This window comes from Tricharina praecox, assembly GCF_024521635.1.
Source record: "Tricharina praecox strain CBS 144465 chromosome Unknown BZA05scaffold_15, whole genome shotgun sequence".
In the NCBI taxonomy this organism is placed as follows: Eukaryota; Fungi; Ascomycota; class Pezizomycetes; order Pezizales; family Pyronemataceae; genus Tricharina; species Tricharina praecox.
This window is the reverse complement of record NW_026250417.1, coordinates 815,773-830,402: the sequence shown is the minus strand read 5'-3', so window position 1 is coordinate 830,402 and position 14,630 is coordinate 815,773. Positions and strand designations below refer to the sequence as shown.

The 14,630-nt window shown below is 57.4% G+C and overlaps 7 protein-coding genes across 7 annotated transcripts; 4 read left to right on the top strand and 3 right to left on the bottom strand.

Moving 5' to 3' along the window:
- Positions 1-47: 47 nt before the first annotated feature.
- BZA05DRAFT_445855 (anaphase-promoting complex, subunit 10-domain-containing protein) lies at positions 48-888 on the top strand (the record flags this gene model as incomplete). The annotated part of the gene is made up of 2 exons (XM_051487038.1): positions 48-754; positions 819-888. The coding sequence occupies 2 exons, from the start codon at positions 48-50 to the stop codon at positions 886-888; spliced, it is 777 nt and encodes a 258-aa protein (XP_051338781.1).
- Positions 889-1,057: 169 nt separating this feature from the next.
- BZA05DRAFT_69852 (3-isopropylmalate dehydrogenase Leu2A) lies at positions 1,058-2,614 on the top strand. Its single transcript, XM_051488571.1, has 4 exons — positions 1,058-1,292; positions 1,343-1,383; positions 1,437-1,505; positions 1,555-2,614. The coding sequence occupies exons 1-4, from the start codon at positions 1,259-1,261 to the stop codon at positions 2,512-2,514; spliced, it is 1,104 nt and encodes a 367-aa protein (XP_051338780.1). The 5' UTR covers positions 1,058-1,258; the 3' UTR covers positions 2,515-2,614.
- A 19-nt stretch (positions 2,615-2,633) lies between these two features.
- BZA05DRAFT_374816 (histidine phosphatase superfamily) lies at positions 2,634-4,071 on the bottom strand. The gene is made up of 4 exons (XM_051481768.1): positions 3,909-4,071; positions 3,563-3,839; positions 3,256-3,507; positions 2,634-3,194 (listed from the first exon to the last, which is right to left on the bottom strand). Exons 1-4 carry the CDS (start codon positions 3,939-3,941, stop codon positions 2,776-2,778), a joined length of 981 nt encoding a protein of 326 aa, XP_051338779.1. The 5' UTR covers positions 3,942-4,071; the 3' UTR covers positions 2,634-2,775.
- Positions 4,072-5,965: 1,894 nt separating this feature from the next.
- BZA05DRAFT_401049 (uncharacterized protein) lies at positions 5,966-6,250 on the bottom strand. The gene has a single exon (XM_051483958.1). It carries the CDS (start codon positions 6,188-6,190, stop codon positions 5,978-5,980), a length of 213 nt encoding a protein of 70 aa, XP_051338778.1. The 5' UTR covers positions 6,191-6,250; the 3' UTR covers positions 5,966-5,977.
- Positions 6,251-9,193: 2,943 nt separating this feature from the next.
- On the top strand, positions 9,194-11,304 carry BZA05DRAFT_445852 (kinase-like domain-containing protein; the record flags this gene model as incomplete). Its single annotated transcript, XM_051487037.1, has 2 exons — positions 9,194-10,789; positions 10,843-11,304. The coding sequence occupies 2 exons, from the start codon at positions 9,194-9,196 to the stop codon at positions 11,302-11,304; spliced, it is 2,058 nt and encodes a 685-aa protein (XP_051338777.1).
- Positions 11,305-12,034: 730 nt separating this feature from the next.
- BZA05DRAFT_69819 (uncharacterized protein) lies at positions 12,035-13,172 on the top strand. The gene is made up of 2 exons (XM_051488570.1): positions 12,035-12,461; positions 12,554-13,172. Exons 1-2 carry the CDS (start codon positions 12,255-12,257, stop codon positions 13,136-13,138), a joined length of 792 nt encoding a protein of 263 aa, XP_051338776.1. The 5' UTR covers positions 12,035-12,254; the 3' UTR covers positions 13,139-13,172.
- A 33-nt stretch (positions 13,173-13,205) lies between these two features.
- Positions 13,206-14,217, bottom strand: BZA05DRAFT_454472 (uncharacterized protein; the record flags this gene model as incomplete). Its single annotated transcript, XM_051487521.1, has 2 exons — positions 13,879-14,217; positions 13,206-13,796 (listed from the first exon to the last, which is right to left on the bottom strand). Exons 1-2 carry the CDS (start codon positions 13,909-13,911, stop codon positions 13,206-13,208), a joined length of 624 nt encoding a protein of 207 aa, XP_051338775.1. The 5' UTR covers positions 13,912-14,217.
- Positions 14,218-14,630: the final 413 nt, after the last annotated feature.

The following is a 14,630-nucleotide window of genomic DNA, read 5'->3' as shown; positions in this document are numbered from 1 at the left end:
ACCAAATACTCCGAGTCGTCGGTCCAAACCCCACCCACTCCACTGAAATGCCTTTCCACCGCATATCCCGTCGCCGCGCACCGCCGCCCCCCTCCGAATCCGAAGAGGACTCCCACGCCGACCAGGAAACCATCTCGCAAGGCGACTCGGATAACATGTCCGCCGCACCTACACAACGCGACCCCACTACGCCTCTCGAGGACTCTGACGAGCCAGAAGAACTCGAAGATGAGGAGGAGGAAGAGGAGGAGGAGGAATATGATGGAGATGTCCACTCGGCAACTTCCACAGATGCCGCGGCGAAAGGTCTAGACTCGCTTGTGGGCCTCAAGGAAATCGGCAACCTCGCCTCCTGGACCGTGTCCACCGCGAAGCCGGGCAACGGCGTAGAGCAGCTGCGTGACGAAGACACCACACTGTTCTGGCAGAGCGATGGACCGCAACCACACCACATCAACATCCACTTCGCCAAGCGCGTCAAGGTGAAGCGCATCAGGATGTACCTCGACTTCGAGAACGATGAGAGCTACACGCCAACGAAGATGAGTGTACTCAGCGGAACGGGGTTTCATGATCTTATTGAGGTTACGAAGCTAGATTTGGAACGACCGACTGGGTGGATTGAAGTGCGGCTGGATGATGTGCATGAGGATGGCGAGCTCAGGACTTTCTTGATTCAAGTCGCCATCCACGCGAATCATCAGAATGGAAAGGATACGCATGTTAGGGGACTCCAGATCTACGCTGCCGAAACGTAGGGCTCCCTGCGCTTCCCCGAACTGTAGGTGTTGATCGCTGACTGCTAATGGCATCAACAGCCCCGGATCTGCGCCCGGCGAAATCGAGTACACGAACATCAGCATGCTGCAGGAGCTCCAGCTCCGTTAGGGTCCACATTCACTCGTACTGCTTTTACCGATTGATAGCATGGTTTTGGTGTTGGTGTTTTTGGCGTTCGGGGAAGGGAGGCATTTTCAGTGATTTTCGGACACCACCCATCAATCGAACCTTTGCATAAGTAGATTAACTAGCACTTTCTACGGTACACGCGCCCGATCGGCAAAGCATCGTGGGGTCTTCTCGCTTGTGAAAGTCTGCCATCGCATTAGATACTCAAACCCCGCTGCCAAGCTACGGTCCACCCCACCAAAGGCTACACACCCAACAACCTTCCGCCCACCCTCCCTCGCCATACTCACGCACACGCTTTCCTTCCCTACTGCAAATTCAATTGCCAACCCGTACACTGCAAGACAACATGGTTCAGACTTTCGACATCGTGGTGTTTGAGGGTTAGTCAGGTGATGGAGTTGATCAATTGCACTTCGCCTAACGATAATAGGTGACCACTGCGGTCCCGAGGTCATCGCGGAGGCCATCAAGGTAGACGCCATCCTTCCTCCTCCACATTCTCCACTAACAATCCGGGAATCCAGACTCTCAATGTCATCGCTGCCAACAGCCCCGACGTAGCCTTCAACTTCAACTACCAGCTCATTGGAGGCGTACCTCTCCCCGCTCCTCCGCTCTTACCCGTCTAACACTCCTACGCAGTGCTCCATCGACGCTCACAACACGGCCCTAACCGACTCCGCGCTCGCGGCGGCACAATCCGCAGACGCTGTCCTTCTCGGCGCGGTCGGTGGTCCCAAATGGGGCACAGGCGCCGTGCGCCCCGAACAGGGCCTCCTCCGCATCCGCAAGGAAATGGGCACGTTCGGAAACCTGCGACCGTGCAACTTCGCGTCCGAGTCGTTGATCGCGTACTCGCCGCTCAAGGATTCGGTGTGCCGCGGCGTGGACTTCAACATCATCCGCGAGCTGACGGGCGGAATCTACTTTGGGGACCGGATCGAAGATGACGGCAGCGGCTACGCGATGGATACCGAGCCGTACAGCCGCGCCGAGATCGAGCGGATCGTGCGCCTGGCGGGCCATCTGGCCATGGCGGAGAACCCCCCGCTGCCGCTCACGTCGCTCGATAAGGCGAATGTGCTTGCCACGTCGAGACTGTGGCGCAAGACCGTCGACCACGTCATGACCACCGAGTTCCCGACCGTCAAGTACCAGCACCAGCTGATCGACTCGGCGGCCATGCTGATGGTCAAGAACCCGCGCGCGCTCAACGGCATCGTCGTGACCAGCAACCTGTTCGGCGACATCATCAGCGACGAGGCGAGCGTGATCCCCGGCTCGCTCGGCCTGCTGCCGTCAGCGTCGCTGTCGGGAATTCCCGACGGGAAGACAAAGGTCAACGGTATCTACGAGCCCATCCATGGCTCCGCGCCCGATATTGCCGGCAAGGGCATCGTCAACCCCGTCGCCGCCATCCTGAGTGTCGCCATGATGCTGCGGTACAGTCTGAACTTGCCGACGCAGGCGAAGGCGGTCGAGGATGCGGTCAGGAAGGTGCTGGATGGCGGGCTGAGGACGGCGGATCTGCAGGGTAGCGCGAGCACCAGTGAGATGGGTGATGCCTGTGCGAAGGCTTTGGAGGAGATTTTGAAGGCGTAGGTGGGCGGAATCATTTGCAGAATCAAATAGGCGATTGTGATCTTAAAAAACGGGTTGGCATTTCACTTCACTTCACGTGCTCTCACTCATTCAGTAGAGTAGTGGCATGGGATATCATATCAAATTCGTCCAGAGGTCTATCGTGAAACTTTTACAATCAAAACAAACGCTTCCAGCAAGCAACAAGAAGAAGCAGATTCAAGTAGTGATGAAGCAACCGTAAACCCAGCGCAGCGCACGTAGCGTAGAGTAGGAGTAGTATCAGATATTGCTCCGCTGCTTCTCGACCTTATGCATGTGGGCGGTATCCTCGGCCTTTCCCGCCTCAGGCAGTGTACCAGGCCCACCAATAGCGCCCTCCGTCAACCCGCCCTCGATCGCCGCCGTCAAGCCGCCCTCCACACCCGCGGTGCCCTCCTTGACGACGGGGAAATCCCAGCTCTCGTCGCCCTCGAACCACCAATTCCGCTCCTCGCCGTTCTTGAGGAACGAGCAGTCGCCGTTCTGGATCTGGTCCCACCCGCCGACTACGCCCTTGCCGCCACGCCAGTTCGTGTCCGGAATTGGGTCCTCGGTCGACGGGAGCGGGAGCGCGTTCGGCGCTGGTGGTGTCGTCGTCGCCCGCCGACGGTAGATGCTCATGCTGCACGTGCCGGCGCGGATTTCACGGTTTTCGTCACCTACACACGCCTCGTCAGCCCCCTATCCAGCCAGCTATCACCACACCCCGACGGGACATACCAGTCAACACCCGTCCGATAGCGATATTCGTGGCGGCATGAGCCACGAGCAGGATCGCGCGCGGCCCGGTGCCCGTCTCCTTCCACTCGCGGTCGATGTCGCTAATGATCTTGGCGCACGCATATGCCGTGCGGTTGTGGATCTCGCTCAGCGTCTCGCCCTTGGTGCTCGGGATGATGGTGGGGTCGTAGCTGGTGCGCACGCGCGGGAAGAAGCGGTGCAGGATCTCGGGTGCTGCGGGGGAGGGGTGGTCTTTCTCTCCACGTTAGTATGGGAGGGGGGCGGGGGATGTGGGGGGAGGGCGTACCGAAGCGCGCTACGCCGTACCACTCGCCGATGCCGTTGTCGCAGAGGATGGGCAGGTCGAGGATCTCGGCGAGAGGGTTGATCGTCTCCAGGCAGCGGTAGAACGGGCTCGAGTAGATGCGCTCGATCTTGGGGTCGACGCTGGCAGCGTAGGTGGCTAGCTCGTGGGCTTGCTCGACGCCGTAGGCGGCTAGTGGCGGGTCCGAGGCGATGCCGGTCGGCGACGTGATCGTGGCCGAGTAGTTGCCGTCGTTGTCGGTCGTCCAGTTGCTGCGGAACTGGAGGGCCACGCGGATTGGTTAGTTGTGGATGCTTGCTTGCACGGATGGAGGAGGCCGGGGACGTACGCCGTGGCGCGCTACGTAAATCGTCTCAAGCATTTTGAATGGTGGTTGCGGGGTTGCGGGTTTGGGGATTCAGTGATGGGGTTGATGAAGTTGCTGGAAGGTTTTGATTGTTGTTGTAGAGGTCGTGGTGGGGCTTTGTTTGGTGGCGGGGTACATAGAGGTGTTTGGAGCATGTACAGGGCCTGTTTTGATGCGACGCAGGGTTAGCTTCCAAGCCTAGCCGTCGTGGCAGAGCAGAGCTTTTAGTGCGTGGACATGGAGTGTCACTCGCAAGGAGTCATTGAGAGCTACCTATCGAGGGTGAATGGGATCCGAGTGGCTAACTTCATCCTCGAATAGCCAAGTCATATTACAATGGCCCTTTGAACACCCATTCAAGCTCACTTGCTACTCACCTTCATTCCGTGAAGCAATCGTGCTTCGAACTCAACTACCACCCACGCCAGATTGACCGTGCACCCATCCAACCATGGCACAGCCTCAGAACCCATCCCTTCCCAGCCCTCCAATTCCATTCCTCAAGCCGAAAGTCGAGCCTCCCTCCCCTCCCATCCATTCACTGCCTCGAGTGACCCACGATGCACAATCACGTGCCATGCTAACGGAACAACCATATTCCCGACCCCCACGCCCCGTGTCCCACGCCCCACTCCTCACGCCACAACAACGAACAACGGAAGCGCCTCCTGCAAAACAAGTTCACGTTCCATCTTCACGTTCATCTTCACAAGCCAACCCGTCCCTCCGCACCACCCTCCGCACCACACACCACCCAGCCAGCCGCGCAAGCCCCATCCATACATCCCATGTCACCCTACCAACCACACTCGCCACTCGATTTGCGCAGCACCCTTCGTTGTGAACGTAGAGTATTCTATTCGCGCCTCATCCGTGCCACATCCAGCCGTCCATCCATCGGACATCCAGCGGACATCCAGCGGACATCCAGCGGACAACCGCCCATCGGACATTCCGTCCAATTGGGTGCTTACTCTACTACCTACCACCTACCTACCATGTACCTGTCACAACCATGTACACACCTGCCACCTCTCGGCTTCGGCAAGTGGCAGTGCAAAAAAAATCACGCCCGGCATCTGCTCTACTCCATGCATAGCAAGCGTGCGCGCGATCGTACGCAAGATGGCCAGGGCGGTGGCGAATGCATACGAATCCCCCCCCCCTCCCCCGACAACAACTGATCCCCGTGTTGTCTCCGTGCCGTCCGATCCCCGCACAATCGATTCCCGGAGTATTCTTCTTCTTCTTCTTCGACGGCGGGGAGGCGGTGCGGCTTCGGGAAGACATACTATCTAAGGGGAGGTGGGGGAAGGTAGGGTGGGGGGAGGAAGCTCAGTGACCCTGCTCTTTTCTGTTTCTGTTTCTGTTTCGATTTTGATCCCGACGGGAGCGGACGGGGACGAGACGAGACGAGACGAGATGGCATCCCTCCACCATCCATCCTTCATCCTTCATCTTCATCTTCATCGGTGTACTCTACTCCCCATATCTGGTTACTGGTATCATCATCCCACAGTGCTGCACTGCAACGTAGGTAGAGTACTGCGCAAAAGCAGGGAACCCGTACTCTGCTCTACGTACTCTACATGTAGATAGCGGGGAATTTTGATTGGCCAGAGGCGGGATTACGTCGTCCTGCAGGTGGCAGTTGCAGCTTGCGACCTGCGACTTCAACTTGCGGGCGATGCTATTATTGTGTTATTTAATACTTCCTCGTCACGACTCAACACGTGTTGAATCTTGATGTATCGCAGCCCGCATGTATGTATAGGAGTGGGAGTGCGAAGGGGAAGGGGAAGGGGAAGGGGAAGGGGAAGGGGAAGGGGAAGACGATGCGGGGTGGGAATTGGAATTGGAATTGGAATTGGAATTGGAATCTGGAAGAGCGGCTCTGGATTGGACTCTGGACTCTGGAGTCGGGACGCTGGGCTCGGGAGTCTGTACTAGTAGCGGGCGCGCTAATTGGAGGGTTGTTTTTAGACGCTGGTGCCAGGCACGGTGTTCTCGGCGAGCGAGCGAGATCCTTTGCTTACATACAACCTTCGGGTTCAAGGGAGTGCTTGGTTTCGGGGTGGAGGACCGACCGGCGAGCGGGCTCGTGGGTATGGATATGAGAACAGTGCTCCAGACTTGAAGCAAAACCTATGTAGTTGGCCGTATCGTATGAGAGGTTCACGGCTCAGGACGGCCGAGGAAAAGATCAATGAATACAGCAACAGATGGATGTCTTGACTCCCAAGCACGAAGAACCAGACTAGCATCGTCGGGCCAAAGGTAAAAGTACCAGTACATAACGTCCAGTCCTTTCCGACGAGCCAAGGGATAGGTATGATATATAAAGCCCTGGAGGCTGGAGCTCGAGGCCACGGACTCCAGTACCGGTATGTACATAATACACCCCCAGGGCCCGGTGGCCGACGGTGGTGAGGGAGGGCCCAGTACTTACAAGTTACATAAGCAGGAGCGGTTGGGAGTCAGCTATCCGAGCCAGCAGCCAGCTCTGCAATCTCCCCTCCCGTCAAGAGCTCGCCAGAGGCCAGCCATCGGATCGGATCGGACGGCCGAGGGCTTCTCTGCCTATTGTGAGTACTAGCAGTAACAGACTGCTGTGGGCCCTTCGCGATCGGAAATGACTGGCTCGGCGGTTATTCGAGCCTTTGTTGCGCGGATACCGGTGTCGGATCCGAGATGTGAGCACTCATGAGCACTGAGCATCGGCGATGGGTGGATGGATGGGTGGATGGATGGATGGATGGATGCACGTCGATCCGCGTCTGCGTCGTCCGAGGAACATGGAAATGGAAATGGCCATCGTCCTGTGTGGATGTGTGGATGTGTGGATGTAGCTTGTGAGTACATACAGCTGCCGCGGGCATAGTCGCAACTTAAATATCATCGCCAGCACGAATGCGGCGCGGCGGCGGGCATCAGCCTGGGTCCCCCGTGCCCCCCCACCTTCCACCCCCCCATACCCCACCCCCGCCGATACATATGATACTTGACCGGTCAGTGGCGGTGATCGCTGTTGCCAGCTACCATATGTCCATCGCTCAAGCCACAGGTTCATTGGCCACAGCGCCATTCCAACCATTCCACCTTTGGGCTTAGGGACTTTCACCTGTAAATCGGGCAGGAAATGGGAATATTGTCCGTGAGCTCAAGCAGACATCCGGCTCCGGGGGAAGATCATATTTAATTTTCTCCATACGTATTTTTTGGGGGGGGGGTTGTTTGTCTGTTTGCTCTTTCGTCGTTGTCGTTCGTCCGTTTGTTGGCTCTGGCTCTGGCTCTGGCTCTGGCTCTGGCTCTGGCGACATCGTCATCGTCATCATCGCCCGGCATCGTCAGCGAATATCATCATCGCTTCAAACAACGGAAAGCAGAGTGGGCGGACAGCGGGCGTGCGGGCGGGCGGATGGATGGTGATCGAGTGGATGAGCTCTTCTGCCATTCTACATAAAGTTTGGGCTTCTCTGTTCTGCTTTCCAGTATGGTTATGTATCGCATCGTTCGGCCTTCGTGAATTTCGAATTCCGAGTCACGTGCAGGATGTTGCGGATATGCCAGCCGTGTGCGTCTCTCGGATGCAGATCATCACGATCAAGCCACCGTGAATTATCGACGTTGTCCGCGGAGTCCGATGGGCGGAGATACTGTACTCGCTCTGCACTCGTCTCTCGCATTTCATCTCGCATTTCGATGAGTGAGATTCCTGCGTGGTGGTAGTCGGTAGGCGATAGGCTCGACAGTGAAGTTATACTCGAGGCTCGACGGTGTTGTGTATACATAGCACTCGAGCTTCAACAGTGCATTGTAGGTACTCACACCAAACAGAAGTACTGGTGTCTAATTCAGTCTCGACGATTCACATCGTTGCCGGCGGGAGGTAACTCGGCCTCGGCCAAGCAAATACCTGAGCAAGCGGGCGGGCGGGCAGGCGGGCAGGCCCGCCGTTCACCCTATCGTGTCAAAATCCCCAGGCCCAAGTCCAGACAGACAGACTCAAGTCCAGACATACCAAAAACAAGCAAAGACTCTGGGGTTCCCGCTCTCCTCCTTCTTCTCCGTCTTCTTTCGTTTCCACGCATCCCTTAGCCATTCACATTTCCTCGCAGTGCAGCAGATTCTCCAGCGATCATCCAGGTCGCAGCAGCATTCCTCCAACGCTAGCTACCTCCCACTCGATATCTCGCCCCCCTCGCTTCGGCCAATCAGACGCCGCCGCCAACTCCTGGGAAGAAGCAAAAGCAACGCTCCGTCATAGAGGATCTGAGTAGCACCGCAACGCCCATCCAGAAGAAGGAAAAATAAATAAAGAGAGAGAGACGCGCTCTCGCAGAGACCGCAGCGACAAGGGACAAGTGACGGAGAGAGAGAGACAGACAGAGAGAGAGCGCCATCGTCATCGTCATACATACCACCCATCCCATCGTCACCCTGCCCTCCCACGCATCCGCCGTTCATTCACAGTGCTGCTTCCCTCGCCGCTATCACAGCCACCCACCACCCACAACCCACCACCCACCACCCACCACACCCCCCCCCCCTCCCGAGACCCGCCTGCCTGTCGCCCGTCTTCCCATCGGACCGCCCCAGAAAAGAGACGGAGACAGAGAGTGACAGAGAGAGACAGACGGAGACAGAGAGAGAGACTCACAGAAAGACGTAGAAAGAGAAAGAAGCCTCGACAGTACCCGATAGGTCACCCATCACCTCCAACCACCAGCCCGTCCGCGTGCCCCTCCTCTTCCCGGGCCCTCCGTACTCTAACTCCCACCCGCAACTCACACTTCACGACTTCCTCTTCCCCCACCCCCCCCATCGATAATCTCACACGGCGATCCCCGAATACTTGCGGCACTACTGGTTGCTCTACTGCTCGCTGCTTGCTCGACCATCGCTGCTGCTGCTACCGACACTCCCTTCTGCCCACCCATTGGCCGCTGTGCATCGCTGCGACAACAACAACCGGGAAGCCACAACAACCAACGTCACGAATCCAAAAACCTAACAATCCACCACCCAACCCCCACCACCCGCACCTACTTTTATCCCCCCCCCCTAAAGAAAAACTCCCCAAAACCCCCAAACCTAAAACCCCCAAATTTAAACTTGCTTCTCGCTCACAATAATATCCCCCACCGCTTGCTCTTCACCCTCACTACACTTCGTGCTTCCCCCGATATCCACCCACAATCGCAAAGCTGGCCGACCTCGGCGAACGCCCGGTGTTCCTTCGTGCGGCCGCGTCTTCGCCAGCAACCATGGCGCCAAACCCAGAATTCCCCCTCACTCCCACCGATAGCCCCGACGATGAGCTTGATATCCCCCCGATACCCCCGATACCTTCTCCAACACCCTCGTCGTCAGCGGCTCAGCCGCGTGTGCCCTCGCTGCGCTCCATCTCCGACCCACCCCTCAAGCCATCATCGTCGACACCACTCGGCCTCGTCGCCGACGCTCGGCGAGCTGGAGGACGCGGCGCCCCACTGCCGAACCAACCTTTCGCTTCGTCAATCACCTCGTCGGGCCATTCGGACCTTCAGGCTCGGTTGCAGGCATTCCACAAGTCGCGGATGGGCTCGTCTCCAGTCATCGCAGGGATGCCCAATGGAGGCGGATCGCCGATTGCTGGTGGACGGATGACTATGGGTGGTCGCCCGGCCGGTCCCTCGAACTGGAATTCGGCCCCTACGCTTCCTGGCCGACAGGGACAGTCAATTGCACAACGACGGATGAACGCTCCCACCGCTCTCCCGGGTAGTGGGGCCCCTCCACCGACTCCGATGGGCGAGGTGGACAACCCGGTCGGAAACGGTGCTCCAGCTACTGGACTGCGCTCGCGGAGACCTCACCCCGGAAAGCTACCACCACCTGGCCCGTTGGGCGGGCTCCCAGGCGGCGCTGCCGCCAGCACTGGATCCAAGTTCGAGCAGTATGCCCAGTTCGTCGACAAGGAAACTGGAAGTCTCAAGTTTCCCGGGAAAGCGGTTCTCCACGGTCAGGGTGTCGACTTCACATCGGGCAACAGTTTCAGGATATCGTTGGACGAAATTCAGACGCTGGAGGAGCTGGGAAAGGGAAACTACGGCACCGTGTACAAGGTCATCCACCGACCGAAGCGAAAGGGGTTTGCTCGGCGGGGGAGCGTGTCCAGGGAGGCGATGTTCTCACCCGGCTCGCCTCAGACGCCCTCTTCCGGCAACCCGACGCCGGAGGAGCAAGAGCGCGCACCGCTCTCGCGCGGCAACAGCAGCGGTACACCCAGCGAGACCACCATGGCCATGAAAGAGATCCGACTGGAGCTCGACGAGGCCAAGTTCGCTCAGATCATCATGGAGCTTGACGTTTTGCATCGGTGCAGGTCGCCATACATCATCGACTTCTATGGAGCCTTCTTTCAGGAGGGAGCCGTGTACATCTGCATGGAACACATGGATGGTGGATCGATCGATAAGCTGTATCGCGGAGGTGTTCCGGAGGGTGTTCTCAGGAAGATCGCGTACGCGACCATTATGGGGCTGAAGACTCTGAAGGAGGACCACGACATTATCCACCGAGACGTGAAGCCGACCAACATACTGATGAACTCCCGGGGAGATATCAAGCTGTGCGATTTCGGTGTTTCAGGGAACTTGGTTGCGAGTATCGCGAAGACGAATATCGGCTGTCAGAGTTACATGGCACCTGAGCGGATCGCCAGTGGTGGTACGCAGGCTCAGCTCGGCGGCGCTGGACCGGCCGGCACCTACGGTGTTCAGAGTGACATCTGGAGTCTGGGGCTGAGCTTACTGGAGTGCGCCATGGGTTGCTATCCATATCCACCAGAAACTTACAACAACATCTTCAGTCAGTTGAGCGTAAGTTTTGTTGTCCAATGCTTTCGTTTTTTCCAGTTGACTGATTGTTTTAGGCTATCGTTGACGGCGAACCACCGGATCTCCCAGAGGAGGGATTCTCACTTGCGGCTCGAGATTTCGTGAGGGGTTGTCTGCACAAGATTCCGAAGCTGCGACCCAGCTATGCGATGCTGCTCCAGCACGCGTGGATCGCGGACCTCACGAAGCCCGATACCATCTCCGAGGAATCCGAGGACTTGGAAGTAGCGGCTGAAAATGGCGCCGATTTCGATGCTCCGAAGGTGTTTGTCCCCGGAGATGCCGAGGTGCGGGAGTGGGTTGTTGGCGCGATGGAGCGGAGAAAGGCGAGCCTGGAGCAGGGCGATGCGGGTCCCGAAAAGCCGGCTCTCCATGCCGCGCCGTTGGATGCCGTTGCCAGTCCCGTTGCTGCAGCTACAACCGAAGCGGAGAAGGTGGATCCTACGGTCGAGGAAGTTGCCAATGCGATAGAGAGTCTGAAGGCCGATGATGCATGAGCTGCCAGGTTTTTGCCGTTTCCAGGGCGATTTGTCCTTGTATTGACTATCGACGTATTTGCTACCTCCTGCCTCGCTGGAGGAAATCGGGTTCAACAGTCTCTACCATTTGCCTTTTTTTCTTCTTTTGTTTTCACTCTATTCAATGATAGTTGATGATGCAGGAGAATCTTCTTTGTCGTTTCTTCCATACACGGTTTTCCATTTGTTTTATTCCCTTTCTCTTTGGCTTTGCTGGGTTTATTTTGACGGTGTATTTCGTTTTCGTTATGTTTTTTTCGCTTTGCTTTGCAATTCTGGGTGGCATTTGAACTTGGTTGTATGCTTGTTTCTTGTTCTTTTTCTATTCTCGCGACGCTTCTTCTGATGAGTATTTGGCTTTACGGCTTTATCTACCGGCCTTTGGAGATTGGAGATTGGTGGGGGAGGGGGGTGGTTTGGGATTTCTCCGACGCACAGGTCCGCCTTACTATCATACTCTACCTACTACTCTGCCATTACTCTATTGCTGCTCTATTGCTGCTCTTGCTGCTGTGTTATTACTATTACACCGGTTTGGTTTGTGCGATCTGGTTTTTGCGATTTCGGGGATGGAGTGGGCGGGGGGAAGAGATGGCAGTGAGTGGTTGTGGTTGTATTGATGGCATTGCATTGAATTTTACGAATTGAACTTCACGAGACACGAGAGCACGAGAGAAAATGATGAAGCTGCCGCTGCCTCTGCAGGCAGTGCAGCGGATTGAAAATCTACAAGGATGGAAATGACGTATGCTCGCCCCCACGTGCACCATCACATCCCTCCCATCCCATCCTAGGTACATATCCCATCTCTCAGCTTGGAGAGAGAGCTCTAGATACCTACCTCTACCTGTACCTACTAGTTGGTACATAGCTCCGACCTCCGACCTTCACCCACCCACTGTTTCGAACATCGTCGCAACATAGCAGACATGGCCGACCTACCGCCCGCCCCACCGCCGTCATACGCCTCCTCGTCCGCAACGGTGTGCTCGACGTGTGCGCAGATACTAGATTTCTCCTCCTCCTCAGAGGAAAAGAAGGAGCAGGAGGAGGTGGGCGAGGAGAAATTCCCACCCCTGCGTCAGCATCTGCAGCAGAGCTGCTGTGGGAGGTGGGTTTGTGGGCGGTGTATTCAGGTTCGTCTCTCTTGGGCGGTGCGGGGAGGTGGACGGGGGCGAGGGGGGAGGGGGGGGTTTGACTGGGCTGATACGGAGTGCTGGATCAATAGAGGAATCGAAGGTTTACAGAGTACTGTCCGTACTGTCCCTTACCGCCGGGGTACGAGGCATCGGCGCCGCTGGCGTCGGGGGCGTCGGAGGAGGAGGAGGAAGTTCCGGGGTACACACCTACTCCCGCTGCTTCTGAAGCGAACGACGCTGCACCGGAGAAAAGCAAAGAGCAGCCACAAGAAGACATCCTCCACTTCGTCCGGCCCACGGACAGCATGGCCAGCCTCTCATTACACTACAACGTCCCCCTGCCGGTGCTCCGCGCGCACAACCGACTCTTCAGCGACCCCCTCCTCTCAGCGCGACAAGCCATCACCATCCCCGCGGGCTACTACGGTGGCGCCTCGGTCAGCCCCGCGGCCGAGGAGGGTAGCGATCGCAAGGCGCTCGTGAAGCGCTTTCAGCTGCGGACTAAGTGTGTTGATGCGAAGATGGCGGAGGCATATATCGACGCTGCGGAGGGCGAGGGCGGGTTCGAGGAGGCGGTTAAACAGTTCTGCGAGGATGAGGGGTGGGTGCATGAGCAGGAGGAGCGCGAGAGGAGGGGGAAGGGGATCGTTAGTGGGAGGGGGATGATTTGGTAGCTTGGCAGGCGGGCAGGGCAGAAAGGCGGGCAGAAAGGCGGGCAGGTATGTAGCATAGAATAGCTGGTTACAAATGCAGTTCGACAACCTTCCAGACCACATCCGCATGCTGCAGGACCCTTCCCATTGCGAGCTCCTCATGTTTCCACACATCAGGCGGGACAATCTCTCTCGCCAGGGTCCCGGCACTCCGGAAGACACACACCCCATCCCTCCAGCGCTCCACATGCACCGCCTTATCCCTCGCAATGAGTCCATGACACCACTCGCCGACGCGCACGACCCTACCGCCGGCTCCATCGACCTCTTCAAGCACCACCACTGTCGCGGACTCCTCGTCCCGCCAAACCTCTTCGTAAGCCTTCGCCCCCGCATCTGCGTCGTCGAAATCGACCATCGACCCGTTCTCCAATACGTCCCCATTCGGAAGTGTCGAGAGAGAGCCCTCGTCGAATCCCGACACCCCGCGGGAGTCGACTTCGTGCGTCCATCGTCCGCTGGTGGGTGTGGGGTTCGAGGACAGACCGGTGAAGCCCCAGTATAGGGACTGCGGGTGAGAGGGGGAGGGCGTGGGAGGAGTAAGGCGGATGTCGATAAACCGCCGAGCCGGGGAGGTTAGGACTAGTGTGCTCGTGGGCTCGGAGGCGGGGGCGGGTAGCTAAAGGGTGGGGCGGGTTAGCTGTTGTAGGTGCGGGGGTTGGGAGGGAGTGGGGTGGAGGGGGAGGGGGTGGGGTGGCAACCCAGCGGATCGAAATGCGGCGGGAGATGGACATGGTGCTGTTGTTGTTTGGCTTTGCGGAGTGTCGGCGGTCGCTGCTGGGTATTGGTGGGAGTACTGTGTTGTGGTTGGCGTCAGGGCGCGGACAGGACGCGGACAGTTGAGGCGGTTAGCGTGTCGTGCGGGGTGGTTGTACGAAGTCTGAGTGAGATCCTGAGATCTTGGTCCTCGAGGTTTCTGGGCTGGATATGTACTCTACCTATGGGTGCCTGCGGCTATGGTAATAGCGGGCGTTTGTTCGGTACTTGCGTCTACTATGGTACTAGGACTTCAGGAATTGTCACAGTAATTCTGTCTTGCACTTAACTACATTGTATACCTAGTTGACTTTGGAGACATCATCTGGCGAGTCCGCGAAGCAGCGCACCTACCTGGTATACATTGGACACGAAGGCCGTATGCTCCACTGTTACCTTGCCCTTGCATTTGCATTTGCATTTGCACTTGCTCTTGCGGTGACCGGTACTGCCCAAATCTAACAGAACTGTGATGTGATTCAACACCGTACTGTACATACTGTACCCCGCTGGCTGGCTGGCTGGCTGGCTGATTGACGGGTCCACATCTGCCCAGCTAGGTAGCTTCGAAGTTCGAAGAGTTTGTTTGCGGAAACCGATGGTTGTGTACATAGGTAGTACACTATTGGCGTCAGGAGCCTACATATGTAGAGTACATACGTACGGAGTCTCGTCGTCGTCCGAAACACCTTGACGT